This window comes from Galeopterus variegatus, unplaced genomic scaffold, assembly GCF_000696425.1.
Source record: "Galeopterus variegatus unplaced genomic scaffold, G_variegatus-3.0.2 Scaffold2348, whole genome shotgun sequence".
Taxonomy (NCBI): Eukaryota; Metazoa; Chordata; class Mammalia; order Dermoptera; family Cynocephalidae; genus Galeopterus; species Galeopterus variegatus.
In genome coordinates, this window is record NW_007728459.1 from 79,186 (window position 1) to 98,086 (window position 18,901).

At 43.2% G+C, this 18,901-nt stretch overlaps 1 protein-coding gene across 3 annotated transcripts in view; it reads left to right on the forward strand.

Annotated features, from left to right (window-relative positions):
* Positions 1-18,589, forward strand: part of SLC9A7 (solute carrier family 9, subfamily A (NHE7, cation proton antiporter 7), member 7) — a 74,595-nt gene extending 56,006 nt beyond the window's left edge. For 2 of the 3 annotated variants that reach the window (XM_008581407.1, XM_008581409.1), the window contains 3 exons: positions 6,295-6,377; positions 9,174-9,279; positions 14,253-18,375. In XM_008581407.1, coding sequence (XP_008579629.1) covers positions 6,295-6,377; positions 9,174-9,279; positions 14,253-14,504 — 441 coding nt within the window. In that variant the 3' untranslated portion in view covers positions 14,505-18,375. Of the gene's footprint in view, positions 1-6,294; positions 6,378-9,173; positions 9,280-14,252 lie in introns of all 3 variants that reach the window. The other variant, XM_008581408.1, reaches the window with a different exon arrangement.
* The last annotated feature ends 312 nt before the right edge of the window (positions 18,590-18,901 follow it).

Below are 18,901 nucleotides of genomic sequence, written 5' to 3' on the forward strand. Positions count from 1 at the left end.
CTGCTATTCTTTTTTGTTTCCTAGAAGCCCAGAGTCAGTATTAATCTACGCATCCATTTGATGAATATTCATTGAACACCTGTTCTACTTCAGGCTCTGGGAATACATCTGCAACAGGATGGATGCATCTCCATCTGAGGGGCTTGGTGACAATGTGATGAAGGTGGAGAGTGGCAGAAGTGAGGGTGGGGGGGCCTTGTCTGCTCTTCCCCTAGGGAGCATAGACCTGTCCTTGCTGCTGCCTTGGACCAGCAGTCTGGGCGTCACCAGAGAGCTTATGAGAAATGCAGACTCTCAGGCCTCACCCAGTCCCACTGAAGCAGAATCTGCATTTCAACAATACCCCCAGGGCATTTGTGTGCACTTTACAATTTGAGAGGCCCTGGGCTAGGCAATGTGGACCTCTGGGGAGAATTTTAGCAGGGAAGGACTGACTGTCGGAGACTTGATTCCTTGCTTTTAAACCCCCCTGCTGAGAAATCTTGGGCCCATCCATCCCAATGGCATGAAAAGGGCCCATTACTCTTCTGCTACTTGTTAGTTTTCTGTGGCTGCTGTAACAAATTACCGCAAACCTAGTGGCTTAAAATAACACAGTTTTATTATCTTACAGTTCAGCAGGCCAGAAGTCTGGTGGGCTGGGCTGGTTTCTCTCCTTCAAGTCTCGTCAGGCTGAAATCAAGGTGTCGACAGGGCCAGGCACTGGGAGAGAAGCCACTTCCAGTCTCCTTTGGGTTGCTGGTAGAATTTAGTTCCGTGCAGTTGTAGGACTGAAGTCCTGTCTTGCTGGCTGTTGGCTAGAGGTCATGCTCAACTCCTAGAAGCCATCTGCATTTCCTGGCTCGTGGCCCCCTCCATATTCAAAGCCAGCAACAGTAGGGCAAGTCCTTGTCACACTCTGAATGTCTCCTGCCTCTTCTTGCACTGCGTCTCTCTGGCTCTTGCCCTCCTCGTCCACCCGCCTCCCCCTAGTACCAACAAAATCCTTTTAATCTTTTGGCAAAATAACCTCTGCTTCACAATATCAAGACTTTAGTCTCCTATACAACTTTTTACAGTGTCACAGCAGAGAACAAGGACTGTCCTGTGCATGACTGTAAAAACCAAACCAAACTTTATTATAGCAATCATGTGAATACTACAATTAAAAAAAATCAAACACTACTTACCCCACTGGAAAAAAAGGACTGCTAGACTCAATTTTAGAATGGAAATACAAACATGCTAACCCCTCCAAACCCTTAAATGGAAAATTCACAAGGAACTCAGCTGAAATAAAGCTGAAGGCTTGGGAGCCACTACACCCAGAAAGAGATACAGTGTCTTCTTGGCATAACAGGGATCTCACTTAAAAATCAGTCATCAAAGCTTAAGACTTTTTGAAAATACACAAAACACAGATGCCAGTGATTAGGTTGTATAATCGATTCAGCAGTTTTCCTCCTTTCCACCTTTAAGGGCCCACGTGATTGTACTGGGCCTACCTGCATGAGCTGAAGTCCATCCACAAAGCCCCCTTCACCATGTAACATATCGTGCTCACAGGCTCCAGGAATTAGGATAGAAATTTGGGGGGGACCATAATTCCACCTAGCATGTGCTCCATCCCTGAAAAAAGGTAAGCTATTCTCACTATTGTAATGACCTTAACTTAAAAAAACCAAAAATTCTTTTAACATTATATAGGAATGAAATGAAATACAGCTCTACGCAGACATTATTATTCATTAGTTCTAGAAAAATTATTTCAAAAATAGGACCATTTGCCATTCCTCAGTTCTTTAACCAGCTTTCTTTTTCTTTGTTACATTTGTCACCACACTTGTATTTGTCTGTCCCTCTCTCCCTCTAGAAAGGTGGGTGCTCCTCAAGGGGCAGGTGCTGAGTCTCGTTCTTTGTGTTTTCAGCACCCAGCATGGTGCCTGGCACATAGTAGGTGCTTAGTGAATGCAGAAGAAACAGACACTCATTGTTACATGCTCAAAAAAATGATAATATGCAATTTTCTTGAAGGGCCTTCTCTATTAATATCAATAAAAGGATTAAAAATCCCTCATGTAAAAAGCCATACAAGATAGCCAAATGACGTTAATGATTAGGTTTTTTTCCTCAACAAATACATGCTTAAAATTGTATATCCAGTCTTTGGAGATGAACTGAATTAATAATATGAGCTCAAACAGTGTACTCAATACTGTGCTAAATATTTTACAAATATTTAATCAGCACAAAAAAGTCACATGGCTAATAATAACGAAAGTCAATATTTGTTGATGCTTACTGTATATCAGCCACTGGCCTACGTTCTTTAAATGTAAAAATTATTTTATGCCTCTAAAATAAAAACCTTTTTTTCTCTATACTCACAATATTTCTAACACCAAATATGTGGGTTTTTCCCCACACCAACCAATTTTCCAATTTTTGGTGATCTTACCAACTGGGTGACTTAGAATCTAACTCAATTCTGACACTAACTGCCCAGAGGTAGTGTCAGACCCCATAGGTTAAGGGCTCAGTCCCACAAGACTTCCTGCGCTGCAGATGCTAGTCGCAAGTCCTAGATTGTGACCCTTACTTCTAACCGACTGGCTATAAATCGGGGGATGGGTGTCCCATGACCCCCTCCTCATGTTCAGTAATTTGCTAGAATAACTCACAGAACACAAAAAGGCACTTTACTTACTACCAGTTTATTATAAAGTGTTGGGAAAATAGAGTAGTTTGGTCAGGGCCTTTGCCTCGGGTCCAGTTGGGTGTGGTTTTAGCACGTCCTTTGTTAGCAAATTTGTGTGTGTGTGTGTGTGTGTGTGTGTGTGTGGTTAGTGCGCATGCGTGCCAATGTATCTTTTTCGTTTTGTTGCTATTGTGTTCTTGAAAGAGAGAGGGAGAGAGGTAGAGAGGAGTTTTAGTGAAGCAGGCAGGCGGGCATCTGCCCTGCGTGGCCACGCTTTCCAACCTACGGCTTCCAAGGAACTTTTGGCCGGTTACCTAGCTCATAGACCTGCGTGTGAGGGGTCTGGGGACCCAGCCTGGCGTGTGAAGGGTTTGTGACCCAGTCTGTGAATGGGCTTGAGGGGTCTGGGAGCTCCAGACCCAGCCCTAGCTCAACAGTCGGCCTAGTCAGCAGGGTTATGGGCAGGTAAAAGAGCCTGACAACTAGCGTGGTGGTGGAGCTAGACAATAGGCGTCATGAACAGGATTAAGAGCTAGACATAAAGGAACAGCCAAATGGAAGAGACACATAAGGCAAGGTGTGGGGATGGGGCACATGGGACTTCTGCACCCTCTTCACACTGCCCTCCCAGAACCTCCATGCGTTTGCCAACTTGGAAGCTCTCCAGACCCCATTGTTTAGGGTTTTTATGGAGGTTCTGTTACGTAGGTATGATTGATTGCATCATTGGCCATTGGTGACTAAGTCAATCCCCAGTCCCTCTTCCCTCCCTGGAGACCGGAGGTGGGGCTGAAAGTTCCAAGCGTCTAATCACATGGTTGGTCCCTCTGGCAACCAGTCCCCAACCTCCAAGAGTCACCTCATTAGCATAAACTCAGGTATGGTTGAAAGGGGCTTAGTATGAATAAAAGAGATGCTCCTCTCACCCCCCATCACTCACAGAATTCAAAGGGTTTTAGGAGTTTTGCGCCAGGAACTGGGGCGAAGACCAAATATCTATTTCTTGTTATATCACAATATCACAGCCCCATAATGTCCCTATGAGGTAGGTAATTATTAATGTCTCCATTTTACAGAGGATGACACTGAAGCACAGAAAGGTTAGGTAACTTGCCCAGAGTCACACAGCAGAGCAATGGTCCAGTCAGGACCCAGGTAGTCTGTTGAGAGAGCCTATGATGTTCATACCTACCCTTCGTGGGGTATTCTGCTGCTTTTGAAATGTCTCAGAGAAGCCAAGCTGTGCACAGCCTTGAAAGATGAATAGGTGTTGTGGGTGGGAGAAGATGAGAGGAAGAAAGGGTATTCCCGGCCCTGTAAGTAGTCTGAGCTGACGACAAGGAGGCAGTGGGGAGTGGGGGTGGGGGGACTCCTTTTGGTGGGAATGCAGCTTTTGGGGATAGGCGTGGTGAGAGCGAGCCCTGCTTTTTCTGTGAGCAGCACGGGAATGGAAATCCAGGAGTCTCTAAGTGCAGTTGGAAGGAGGCCCTGCCTGGTGACCCCTGCTCAGCCCTGTGCTGTCAGAGCCCACGGGAAGGGCTCTCATGCCCCAATCATGTGGTGAAGCAGTTTTCAGTCATCTTCCGGGTCAGCTTAAAATATTCTGTTCCACATAACTGCCCTGATTTCCCCAAAGCCGCCCTTATGTGGCTTTGTTTAAGTTCTTCCTGAACCTAATCATGCTTCTGGCACCATCTCTTGGAATGAGAAGTTAACACCCTTTTTACAAAGTTGCACTTTTGATTTGTCCTAGATTTACCCCTTGTAGCCTTTAGGGGTTGTCTTTTAGTTTCTCACATTTCGGGATTTGCTGTGCAATCTGAGGTCACCATATTATTTGTGGATTGCAAGCATGTCTTCTTGTAGTTTGAGAAGACCTTTGTTAGTTTGCCATCAAATAGAAGCTCTTCCCTTGCCTTACTCACTTTAATCATCCCTTTCGGGGCTTATGTAAGTCTCTTGCAGCTTGCTTGAAGTGAGGTAGCAAGAAGTTAAGTATTCCAGATGATAATAAATGCTTTGTGATTTTGCAGAGGTTAAGATGACAGAGTAGGGTTTATTATTTTTATTGTTGATTTAAGGAAGGAGAGGAAGAAACTGTCTTTGGGGAACTTGTTTTGTGCCTGATGGTTTATAGTATCCTTCCTAATGATGTTTATCATTTTGCTAGTTCTTTCTTTTGTAAAATTCTACAGGCACTTAGAACTGAGAGCTTAGAGCCTATCACTTTATAAAGAACCATTTAATTTTTCCATAAAGCTATTTGCTTAGCAGAAAGGTCACCTACCACTTTCCTGCTCAGTTGTGTGGCATTTTGAAATCTTCCTAGAATGTCATTGGATTAGCAATCAGTGACCCAAAGGAAGGATTGTTATCTGCAGATATAGACATATCTTTCTTCCACGTGATTTATAAAAATGTAAAATAAAATTGGTGTTGGGGTCCCTCCTTGCTTATATTTCCGTATCTGCAAAAAGGCCCATTTAACTAAGCCATTTCCATATCCATCACTGAACATTCCTTAAATACCTGGGGACTCAATTTTTAAAAATTCTCCTCACTGTTAGAAACTTTAGGAATTTAAATAGTGCTTGCTAATTTCCCTCCCTCTACTTGTCTATATGCTTATCTTCTCAAAGGTCTCTGATGAATCCTTGGTGTTGCTGTTATAGGTAGAATGTACACTCATTGTGATTTAGAACTACTTGTAATTTTGGTTTAAGTTTTATTTGGTTGTTGTTGATTGTCCCTCATTTGCAGAGTTGCCTCTCCCTATAACGTTAAAGAAGATGGCGATGAAATGGCTGTGCTTCACAAGCAGCCTGTACTTTCAGAGCTTGTTATCCAGCGACATGGAACCCCAGTAGTGCCCTCAAATTGCTACAGTCTGATTTTTGTATTAATTGTGCTGCTTATAATACTTGCATAAATCAGATTTCCTAAACCTGAAATGAACATTTGATTTTGCAGGTTATTTTGAAAATGAAATGATGGGGATGTTTGAGTTGGAAAGGTGTGAGAGGAGTAAGTAGCAAGGAACTTGCTACTTGAGGGTAGATAAAATAACAGAATTGCTACTTCTGGCCCTGTTGCCCCTGCCTACTGACTGCACCTTCCTAAAGCTGGTAGGGAAACAAATTACTGTGCTGCCTGGAGCACGGTGTGGGCGCCTGGGTAGGGACCACAGAGAACCCTTGGCGAACTCAAAGTGTGGTTTCCCCAAGCTAGCTTTAGGGGGCCTGGAAAGTTGGTTTTATAGAAGCTTTCTTTAATATTCTCTATAAATCAATTTTGGCCTGTTAGGATCTAAACTATGTTAGGGTAATTAATCTGCTGAAAGGCACTTTGAGGAAAATTACAATAAAAATGCCAAAAGAAATTTTGTAGCCACATACACAACTAAGCCTTGTTACTTTGAGGATTGATTTTTCTGCGTTTTGGGTTTAACTGTTTCTGCTAAAATGTTGCCTCCCAATATATCTTTGAAACTTTGGTGATATAGAATGTTTGACTATGAGCTCTAGATCTATAAAAATTATAGTTAAAAAAGGAGCCTTTTTTCCCTTGTTTCAGATCCCTTTTTCCAACTAAGCATGTGTCCTCTTGTTTGTTCCTAGGATGGCCCAGATTCTGCCACAGGAAACCGGACAAAGCAGGAGAGTGCGTGGATATTCCGGCTGTGGTACAGCTTTGACCACAAGTATCCTTTTAAGTGGCATCCCTTGTGCTCGTGAAACATTGATGATGAAATCCTCTTGTTGAGTTGTAGGCAAATGACTTCTGATGAGTAAGGAAAGATGTGTGCTGGGGACAGGTGTAGTTAGTCCTCTCTTGGGACACATGCATTGATCATTCAACCACAGGTAGTCCTGGTGAGCATCTCTCTGGCCAAGAGGAATGTTTGCATATCATTAGAGTAGCAAATTCACAGACTGGTAGACTCATGTGGCTCTTGAGAGCTTTGTATCCAGGGAAACTATGCCTTTGTAGGTAAATTAGTTAAAATTACACAATGAACCATGCTGTGGTCAGGAGGGGAAATGGAATTTGGTCAGTTAATCCATGTGGGGAGGATCATTCCTGTTAGCTGAACTCAGCCAAGTCTTATCTTGTGTGATCTGATACTGGCATAACTGGGCCACATGCAGGGCAGACCCTTTTCTAATAGATTTACTTGGTTCCTGGTGAAAATTAAAAACCAAAGAATTAAACCTTTTGGTTTAACTTAACATACTGATCAAATGGGCAGGTGGCTTATTATATATGGTCTTTGGAGACTTTGAAAATGTCAAAAAATGTTTTTATTGAAGTATAACAGATATACAGAAAAGTACACAAATCACAAGTGCTCAGTAAATTATCACAAAATAAACACTCATTTAAAACCAAACCAGTCAAGAAACACAAAACTTAACAGCTCCCCTCATGCCATAACCTAATTACTACCCCTTCCTACTTCCTAAATGTAACCACTTTCCTGACTTCTAGTAACAATAAATAGTTTTACCTGTTTTCCAACTTTATATAAATAGGATTATACAGTGTATGTATTTTAGTGTCTGGTTTATTTAGCTTGACATCATTTGTATGATTCATCTGTGGTGTTGTATATAGCTCTAGTTCATTTGTTCTCATTGCTGCATAGTATTTCATTGCCTGTATATATCACAATTTATCATTCTGTTGTTGATAAACATGGGTTGTTTCCAATTTGGAGCTACTGTGAAAGATAGTGCTCTGAACATTCTTGTACATGACTTTTGGTACACATATACATATATTTTTGTCGGGCATATACCCAGGAGTGAAATTGCTGGGTCATCAGACATATGTGGGTTCAACTTTAAAAGATAGTACCAAACGTGTTCCAAAATGGTGGTGCTAGTTTGCTCACTCACCTCTAGTGTTTAAGAGTCCCAGTTGCTCCATATCCTCACCAACAGTTAGTGTTGTCATTCTTTTTATTTTTAGCCATTCTAGCAGGTTTGTGTGGTATTTCATTGTGGCTTTAATTTGCATTTCTCTGATGACTAATAGGGTTGAGCACCTTATCATATATTTACTGGCCACTTGGTATGTTCCCTTATGAAGTGCCTGTTCAAGTCTCTTGCCCATTTTTCTATTGGGTTGTCTGCCTTTTTCTTACTGGTTTGTAAGAGTTCTTTATATATTCTGAATATGAGTCTTTTGTTGATTATCTGTGATAAAAATATCTTCTCCCACTCTGTAACTTGCCTTTTCACTAAGTAGAATCTTTTGGTAAACCAAAAAGATCTTAACACAGTTGATTGATCTGTTCTGGTTAGTATCTTTTGTGTTCCATTTCAGAAATCTTTGCCTACCCCAAAGTCATGAAGCCAGTTTCCCGTGTTCCCTTCTAGAAGCTTTATTGTTTATCTCCTGTGCATCTGTTTTTTTACCGAGCAACAGACAAGGACAAAGGAAAAAAATCTGGAGATAACATGAAATGCTGCAGATGAGATAATCATCCTTCAGAGATGATAATAAGCTTACATCTGGTCAGTAGTGTATTAGCAATTCCAGATCACTTAATCCAATAAGGAATAAAGGTGATTTGAAGCTGGGCTTTAGTTCCTGTGAGTGTTAGTCTGTTTTTCCTTTGCCCTTTTTCTAGGGTCCTCACGTGAACCCTGGAGTGTTTACATCTTCTTTCTCGTTATGCAGCAGGTAGAGTGAAGAATAGCCCTGGATGAGAAGTCAGGAGACTTCTGGGTCTGAGAAACCTTAATGAAATCATTTCACCTTGCTACATCTCAGTTTCCTCCTTTGTAGTAGCCCCAGGTTACCTCTAAGATCCTGTCCAACTCAAACGTTTCCACTGTGTGTCCTCTGGGTAGAGTGGGTTAATGAGAGCACTTACAGAAAACAAGGGCAGAGGGGCTCCAGGGGCTGCAACGCCCCACTCCAGGTACACTGTCTCCTGTTTCCAAGACATGAGCTGCTTGTGTGTCAAAAGCCAAATGCTGATTGAAACCAAAACTCTCGTCATTCAACAGAACAAAGAAAGAGGGTGTTTTAATTAACCAAATACTCTTTTTAACTGAAAACTGGTAATCACCAACCTGAGAGTTAACAGTTACCATTTAAGGCTGACAGGGCATATCTTGATCTTTGATTCAAACTGTTGCAAGTTACAAGTGTTTCCTGTATTGTACTGGTAAAAATGGAGAAAAGAGACTTTGTGGGTAGAATGTTGGACGATTTAATTTCAGAATTTTTTTTTTTCCTTTTTGTCTTTTTTCGTGACCGGTAACGGGATCGCAACCCTCGGTGTCGCGCCCGCACCACGCTCAACCAGTGAGTGGACCAGTCTCTATATGGGATCCGAACCCTCGGCAGGAGTGCCACTACACTCCCAAGTGCTGCACTCTACCGAGTGCGCCACCGGGCCGGCCCTAATTTCAGGATTTTGACGCACATTTTGTTGGGTGTGTGTTTTCTTTGCAGCCATTTTTCCTTAATCTCTGTTTTAAAGTTACTTGAAGCCCATCCTCACACACAGCGGCCCTCCACTGACCACCACTCTCCCTGCCTGGTGTGGCTTGCTAGCTCGATGTCTGACTAGTCCCCAGGTGTACGACGTAAGTACAGCATGTCAAGTTTGTGTTCCTACTCACCATGCCCAGGTAGTCTCTTACCTAGGAAGAAGAAACCCATCGCATCATGCCTCCAAATCCACAGATTTTGCTTCTCTAATAAGATGATTAGAAATGTCCAGTTTACATATTTTTATGTATCTTGCACAGTAACAGAGAAACCTTTTACCAGGGTTATGGGGCTCCCCAACATTGGCAGTTGTAGTTTAAGTAGAAAAAACACTGGATTTGGAATCAGAACAACTAGATTGGAATTCAGGCCCTCACAGGCCATTGAAATGCTCTGCACCTCAGTTTTCTAATCTGTAAAATGGGCTGGCTGTGAGCATTAAATGATGAGGGACATAAGGATACATTGTGAACTACAAGGCATTACACCAGTGTAAGGATTCCTTTTGTAAGTAGTTTATTTATGTTGATGTGGTTAGATCCTTTCTTCCCATTTTCAGATTCTAGAAATAGACTCAGCACAGTATGAAAAGAATAGCCATACTGGTGGCCATCTTAGATTTACGGCTCACTGTTGAACTGCTGATGGGGGTTGCAGGGCAGAGAGGTGGGGAGAGCAAGGAGCTACCCTCGGGAAGGAGGAGGAGAGGTCAAAGGCCTTCCTTCTTCCTCATCTCTCTTCCGCCATCCTAATCATTTTGTCACTAACACAATCATTACACCCTGGGAGAAAAGAACTTCTTAAATTTGTGTACGGCTTTGTGGTCACAAAGGCTAATTCCATTCTCTTGGCCACATTGCGAATAAGCAGGTACTGCAGTGTTCCAGTGGAGGAAAGTTGGGCCCTGTGATGTGGGGAATTGTCCACGGCCCCACGGTTAGTAATTGGCAGAGCTGAGGCCCTAATGCAGGTCTTCAAATACTTAGCAAAGAGCCTGCAATTTATTTGATCAGCGATGAGAAAGCAGAACGCAAAGCCCAGTTCTGAGAGAGAAGGGCTCTACGCAGGGAAGTTCTAATGTGGGGGAGGCAGTGGGAAGGTGGCGTGTGGCATGTATTCAGGTGGTGCAGCAGGGAAAGGAATGTGGACCCTGTAGCTAGGCGGGGGGTCGGGGGGTGGAGGAGCGCTGGGGCAGAGGGGAAGGGCAATCCCATCAGAGCACCCAGGATCAGAAGATGCAGCTCCTTAAATGGCATGCTCTTCCTGTGAGAACAGAGATCACAACTGCCAAGTCACTATGTGTCCTAGACCCCACTGCTGCTGTGCAGTGGGAGAGCCCCATAGACAGTAAGCTTTCTGTGTCTGTCATCCCATGGCCCCCTCAGGAGGAGGGTAACTGTTGAAGAGGTGGGCAGCTACAGAACGTCACACCTGAAAGCCCAGCTGGGCTGCTGGATTTGCCTCCTTGCGAGAGCAGGTTCTGCCTGATTTTTATGCAGCTCTGCCACAGCCTTTTCTTTGAATTTTCACCAAACATGACAGAGAATGGCATTCATGTCTCCTCTTAAAGGTAGTTGAGCCTTCTAGCATCCCTAGCTCCTCCCTATATAAAAATGAAATTCCTGTGCCACCTGTGATAAACTGGTTTTAAATTACAAAAAAAAAAAAAAAAAGGTTAGAATGATGAGAACACTGTTTCCCTGGAACTGCTCCTGATTTGTAAAGTGATTTTTAACACTTATGGTGAATTTTCAATGTAATGTTTATTAGCCTAAACAATAATGCTAGTTACCCTTTCTGTCAGAAGGATACAAACCAAAAGTTAGTTTTAAACTTTCTCATCCTGCTACTAGCTTACTTAAGGAAGGCCGTCTGGTTCTAAATGCTGACCGTGTGGTCAACTTGGACCCCTGCGTGCAGTGGCAGTCTGAGCCATCCGGATGCATTTCATTGTTGGAGACACTACCACTAATGAAGCTCCAACCAAGCGCACCTTCTGATCTTAAATTTCACTGGATTTACATGTTTCTTTCCTTTCTAGCTTTAGTCTTTTCTGGACAATTTCTAAAGCCTTCCAACTTAATTAGGTTTTAATAAGGGTCACTTTTCATGTCTATGCAATAGTAAAACAACTAACTCACTATTAAAACTTTATAAAAAACCTTATCTAATCTGAAGCTTACTAACTATTCTCTTGTTCATAGATTAGGAATATCTGGAATAGTTTGAACTCAGCATAAAACCAGCAAACCTATAGTCACTTGAATTTAAAGTGCTTCCCTCAGCAGTTCAAGAGGCTACTCAAGGTTTGCTTTCGGGGTCATGTCTGGGCTGTGGACTCCCCACAGCCAGCCTAAGGTGGGGTGCTTTGGGCTTCCAGCAAGAATCACCCTCAACACTGCTGCAGCTGCTTTGGGCTAGGGTCCTGCCCAGGGTCTCCACCACTCCAGACACAGTGAGGCCTGCTGCTGAGACTGTGGGAGCAAAGGATCTTTTCCAAATTATCAATTGAGGAACCCAAAGAGGTGGAAGGGCTCACTGTGGAGTTCAGTGCCAGTGAGGGTCTCAGACTGGGCAGTTCTCATGACTGTTTGACACCTGTTGTGTGGTTCTCACCCATCACCTCTAAGGCGCTTTGTACTTGGCCAAGGTTTTTTGGTGATATGTAAGATGTTCATCATTCATTATTTCCACGAACTCTAACCCACTTAGGTTTGATATCTGTCTGGAAAACAGCATTCTTCCACTTGTGAAAGTGACTTCTGGTTATTTAAAACACACATATTCCCACCACGCTCTCATTTGCAGGTACTCTCAGGGTCATTCACTGTATTTTCATAGCATCCTTCACTGGACAGCTAGTTATATAATTATACAGACCTTCAGCTTCACAAAACTTGTGTTGATCTAGAATTTGATGGTGTGAGTTGGTTTCATCACCTGCACATGACATTATTGAGCTTTGATTTGAGAATCACTCTCCACTGAGTTTTACTGTGTCCTTGTTTCTGAATGACCTGTCCTTGGGCACTGTGTCTGGCTTGTGAGTTTCATAAATGGATTGGGTTACCCTCTAGTCTTGTTCTCTCCTGGTCAGTGAATTTTGGCCCTGCTTCCCTCTGTGAGGAGTCAGAGCAGGCCATGCTGGATCATTAGGAGCTAAGAGCCCTGGCAGAGAGATTTTAAGAGAGATGAACAAAAATATTATTTAGCACACATATGAATGGGAGGCCTGAAATATGCTAAGACAGGGGAGGAGGACTCCCTGGGAGTTGGAAATGCAGAAGGGGCTAATGATGTCATTTGTTGTTAAAAAGAGTACTGCAGAACAGGCTGAGTTTCAGGACTTCCTAAACAGTAATGAAGAGGAAATTTGGGAGTCTAGAGCAAGCCTGAAGGACTGCGCTCTAAGTGTCTGCCTGAGTACAAGACTTTTGTTTCATTGGGCCTTTGCACCCAGCCTCATCCCAGCAGGGATTTGAGGCAGCAAGGGGAGTGGCGTGCATGCCTGTGGGAAATGCTGGGGCGTTGGTTAAGTGGAGTCACATTGTGGGCTGTGTGTGGAGAAGTCGATATCACTGAGAAACAATGCTCAGAACAAGGATGAGCTTGTTGCCAGTAAGTGCACAGAGATGGGCTGGGAGAAGAGAAGTGAGGGAAGCCTCCCTCGCTCCGGCTTTTTACCAGGCTTTCACTCAACACCTGGCAGGAGGTGAACACCGCTGGGGAAGGGCACCAAGAGCAGGAGAAGGTGGTCACTGCCCTTTGGTGGTTTACCACCCAGATGGGGAGTCCAGGCACCGACTCAAGGAATCTGCCCGTGGCCTTGAGCAGCATGACTGAGCGGGAGCCACGAGGGGGTCCTGGACAGAGGAAGCCTGTCACTTAGAGGACGCAGGACTTCAGAGGAATTTCAAAGGGTTGACGGGAGACAGGAGAGGAAAGAGTGGTTTACCCAGAGCATATTGACACTGTGTGTTTGCCATTCAAGAAAGATGTTCACAGTGTTTGACAGACCTCAGGGTAGCAGGGGGGCGGGGTAGTGGCTCTCCTCTTGTTTGGCTTGTTAAAGCCATTGGAGGGTGAAAGGTCTGTCTGCCCTCGCACTGTCTCCTGACACGCTGTCTCCCCACCATCTGGTAGTTTCTAGTGGCTGCGACTTTGCTAACGCTTGCCTTGGTTTGCTTTGTCTGTTTTACTACAACTACCACCTAGCATAAGATACCATTCCAGTCCTTTTTCTGACGGGGAGATATTTCCCATCCTTTATGTGGGTAAAACCGGTCTGGAGGCAACATAAATCCAGTCTCTGCTTCCGGTCAGCTGGACAGCTTCAGGCACATTTTATAGGTTCTCTTAGCTCAGGTTTTCTACTCTGATAAGAGTGTTCTTGCCCTTTGCGGGGGAGGGGTAAGAATCAAGTGAGAGCTGATGTGAAGTTCCTGGCAGGCGTATAAAGATGCTTAATAGAACGTACTCTCCCCTGTCATTTGTTTCACCCACCTGAAGATGTGGAGGGGAGAGCTTCCTGTCAGGGCTTTTCTGTAGGGACATCAGAAGGGAAGCAGGGTGGAAATCCTAGTTATGGTTTGTCCTTTTCCCTCAATTGCTGACTGGGATCAAGAGTAGCTCAAATGTAAATAAGATGGGTTTAGGATGGTTTGGTTAAGGCAGGAGGCCCACCCAGAAGACCCACCCAGAGAAGCAAGTACCCGAAACCTATTTGCAGTGTTTGCCCAGGGACCTCATGCCCTCCTTTCTTTGCGGGTTGGGAAGCTGAAAATCCAGGTTGGTCTCCCTTTCTTCCCTTCATCACTATCCCTGAGCTGTCAGACATTTGAAATCAGACTGCTTTTGGCGTTGTAAGTCCTGGTTCTGGCAACAGAGCCTTGCATGGAATAACACTCTTGTGAACACTGAATAGTTTACGTTAATTACCGTGCTAGAGGCTCAAGGCAGACAAGTTTCATAATCTTCAGTTTTCAGATGAGGAGTTGAGGTTGGCTTCAGCCCTAGAAGATAGCAGTCTCTCCATTTTGTTCTGGTGGTTGCTGGTTGCATTTTTCAGAACCAAGAGCCCCTAAGAGAGGAAGACTCTGATTTCATCCTGACCGAGGGCGACCTCACCTTGACCTATGGGGACAGCACAGTGACTGCAAATGGCTCTTCAGGCTCCCACACGGCCTCCACGAGTCTCGAGGGCAGCCGGAGAACAAAGAGCAGCTCTGAGGAAGTGCTGGAGCGAGACCTGGGAATGGGAGACCAGAAGGTTTCGAGCTGGGGCACCCCCCTAGTGTTGCCTCTGGATGATAATGCATGACTTTCCCGCCAAACCCTGAAGTGATGGGGTTGGCCCCGGTGGGGTGACGATGGTTGCAAGCCCCAGTGGTGTTTGAAGCGGGGCATGGACTGCATTGAACTTACGCTTCTAATTCATTGAGGTCTGAAGCTATCTTAAAACTTAAAATTTACCCCAAGATGCAGATGGTGAGGCTAAAGTGTCTTTAAATTAAGGCAAATGCAGACCTATTCCCACTTTTTCACGTAGTAGTGCGTTGTTTCAGAGTTAAATGAAAACTAGCATGCTTTACTGGTCTCTTCATTCATTCGCCTGCAGTATCCAAACCGGGTGGGGCAGGGATTGGGATCCCTCCCACAAGCGGCTTCATCTCAGTGCACAGCAGTGCGTGTCTCGCTGGCTGCAGGCATATTAAGTTAGGGGAGAACAGGCTAGGAGAAAGTTCTCAAAAGAAGGCAATTGATATTGGACCTCCAAAGATTATGGGAAGCTGATGTTAAATGGGACAGAAAACATGAAAAAGCAACTTGAGTGGAGGCTTCAGCAACGAAGGCTGTGTTTGCAATCTCATGTCAGGCTTCCTGACTTTTTGTGCTACCTGTGTTTCTTCTAGACTGAAGATTAGAAAATATATCCATGAACATTTCAACATGGAGGAAAGAATTATAGTTCCTTCTCTGGAAATCTCCATAAAGAAGTAGTTACTGAAATGTTTAAAACCAAAGGAAAATAGTGTTATACTATTGTTTTTTAATTAGTCTGAGGACAGGAGGTATTTAGAGGCAGATGATGATATCACTACAAAAATAATTCAACTTTTGAGGGCTACCATATGAGCTGATTGCCTGGGAAATGATTAAGTAGCACTGGGGTAGCTACTGCAGGCTTAGAAATAACACCAAAATTTACAGGCTGCTTTTATGTGGGGAAGAGAATGCAGCCAGACCTAAGAGGCGATCGGCTAGTATTCAGAGGGAAAGAAATCTCAATGCAAAAAAGTTAACTGCAAAGAAAATACAAGATAGTAGTCTCAAGACTGGGTAGAACTCCAAACTTCAAGCTGATGACTGCACGAAATTTCAGTGGCCATGCAAGGAATCTGAGACTAGTCAGTGGAATGTTAAGGATTATTCAGACCAGTAGAAGGTTTGTCTTCTATAAGATTAAGTATCCAGGGTCTTTACACTACTGAGTGCCATGAGGAGAAGGGTTATTTCTTGGTATCTAGGAAGCCTTGTTGCTCCAGCTTAATATGTAGGTGTGGCTTGAAATTTAGGTTTTTAGTTTTGGTTTTTTCTGGGTGAGCTATTCTACCCACCCACTTATGGGGGAAAGGGGGGTTTCATCTCAACTGAGCTGAAGAAGCTCTACTCAGACTTGAAGTTTTCTGGGAACCTGGAATTAAATTAATTTAATTCTTTGCTGTCAAGCTTTCCCTTCATTTGTCCCCATGCCTGAATCCTCATTGGATTTCTCAGAATAAGGGTGAGCCCATTTACAGAGTAGAAGGTTGAGGTCACTTTGCTGTCACATGGTGGTGGTGGTGTAGGTAGCAGGTAATTAAGGAGATGCCAACTTTTGTATAGCACCCATAGAGAGAAGATAAAAACTCCTGCTGTTTCTTTTAATACTCTTTTTGGGAACTACCAGGAAACCTAAGCTTTCTCTCTTAGAGAAGGAAATTTGGAGTTTAAATAAGGCCACATTTCTTCCTAGGAAACAAGCACAGGAAGGGCATATAGACTCTGCCCATCCAGGGTACTAACTGGTGTGATCAAACAAATAAGCGTTGATTCCTTGAAGCCAAAAACCATATGGTGACATCACGTGTTTCATCAAGCAAACAGCAAGGAGCTCTTTAGGCTGTGTTCTCTAGACCTGAAAATATCCTCTGAGGTTTGGTTGACAAATGAAATCTCTTTAGAAAGCATTCAGAATGTTATCTCGGCTGTCTACCACCATTTCAGTCTAGGGCAAAGAATTCCTTCCAAAATAGAGGTCTGTTTCACATTACCACCCCCCTCCCCCCATGATCTCTCTCCCTTTCTTTGCCTTTGGTGGAAGCAAATGTCATCACGTCAGATATTCAATGTGAGCAAGTGATTTACAAATGCAGAAGCACCACCACCACCCTTGGGGAAGAGCTGCGGCAGGGCAGTTGAGCAACTCATCAGAGGTGAAAGTCATCCTCTTGGAAACCTCCCTTGTCTCCATCATGAGTTCTAAGAGGTGTAGTAAAATGTAATCTGGAATGAGGGCTGCTGGAAAGCCAGGTTGCTTGTCTAATAAGTACATGACTTCTTACTCCACTTCAGCAGTGGGGAATTTGAGAAGCTCCATGCCTGCCTTTTGATGTTGATTCTATAGATTAGTTAGTGCAGGAATGAGCCTGTCAGATACATTAGACTTCTGTCACTGAGTTCCGATCTCTTCTGTTGTTTTTAAAGTAAGAATCTGGCTTGCCAGTGATGGTTACTGCATTCTGATACAGTAAGTCGAAGGAATCTAGTAGCCAAGAGTTGTAGTTTGGGAAGAACCCATCTAAATGCTGCTTTCACCACTCTGATACCTGAAAAGAACTTTCTGCTTTCTCAGACCTAATAAGAACAACACATAGAGAAATACTGTAGAAACCAATGCTAGTGTCTAACTAAGAAAAGCAAGTAGACTCTCTGACAATCCTTTCAAAACAAGACCTAGAAATCATTTTTCCCAGTTTCGATTTTCATAAAGTTTTTTTATATTAACAAACACATCTTGTCACCAAGTGCTAGCAAAAGTTGTAAAGAACAAAACCAAAGTTTTTGATGTTAGTTTTATTTTCACAAGCAGGGTATTCTACAACCAGGGCCCATACAGAACACGCAGGCAGCCAGTTCTCTGTTACCCAAGCCTCGGAGAAGATGAGAAGGAAGGTCTGCCTGCTGTGTTGCCGTTTGAAAAGGTCTGAAGCAGATGTGAGAGCACATGGCAGAGGTCACCTTCTTGTTCTGATGGCCACCTTTTTAGAAGGCTTAACAGAAATGCCAAATGTCATGGTTGATTCTTGAGTCTTGACCAGTGGAAAACTGTCTGGGCCTATAATATATTGGAGGAACTCAGAAAAGGACTTGTAAACAGTATGAAGAACTCGACATCTGCTGTCTAAAACACTTAAGTTATGATCCAGGTGTTACTGGGTTACATGGACATTTGGGGGCTAACTTTTGTTGTGATTGTTTCAATTGTGGTCTTTGGAGAAGTAGAGGAATGACTTTCAGTTATGTGGGTGGATTTGGAATTTACCACTGAAATCACTCAGAGTGTGACTTCATAGTAGGGTCAGCTCCTCTTAGGTAGTCTTTTTATTTTTTACATATAATACATCTGGTTCTTTCTTGGAAAGTTTTACTATGTCCATTAAAGTGATTAAATGGGAAGGCCACCAAGATTCATTTAGTAACAGAAAAGGAATTTTTTAAATAGCATAGGATGAATTTAACATGGAATGATGTGACCTTCTGGGGATCTTTTTATAGAGAGCTTACATACTAATTGGGGAGAATTTTGTCTTCTATTTACAGTCAACAGCAGCAAACTGATGGTTTTATAAAATTAACATTATAGTATGTTACATAAATAAACATCTTACATAAAACGACATTAAGTATAACTGTGAAAAATTAAAGGCTTGGAGTTATCTGCAACCTTTATGTGCAATAAGGAAAATTGCAGTAGGCCCCCAAAGTGCTATTTCTCCCTAGCATTTTACTTAATGTTTACCTTTGTGCATATGTTTAGATTGCTATTGTAAAGCTAGCCACATTTTCCTGCCCTTTACTGATATTTAACACATTTTTCTCAAAGCTTTTTTTTTTTTTTTACAAAACTCAAAATAAAAAGATTAACTGGCTGAACTGATCTTGTTTTGTTATTATAAAAGTATCGTCTGTTAATAGAAGGGTGCAGTATGATCCTATTCCTGGTCTGTTTCTTTCCTTCACTGAGAGGTTCTTTTCTGGGTGGAAGCTTGTTCCTCTCCAGCTTCATTTAGACTAGGGGTTGGCAAACAATAGCTGGTCCCTGAACCAAATCTGCCTGTTTTTGTAAATAAAGTTTTATTGGCATATACTACTCTCATCATTCGCGTATTGTCTGTGGCTGCTTTCCTGCTATGGGGGCAGAGCTGAAGAATAGCGACAGAGATCGTATGGCCCATAAAGCCTAAACTATTTACTACCTTGCCTTTTACAGAAAAAGTTTTTGCCAACCCGATTTAGATACTTAAAGAAATTAAGTTTTAAAATAGAGTGTAAAAATCATGGCAATAGAGTTTTGAGATTTTTTAAATGTACCTTAGGGTTAAAAGAAATACTTTACATCTGGCCTCTGCCTGTGACGACTCCTGGCCTGTAACTGTCTACAACAGGCTTTGAGTG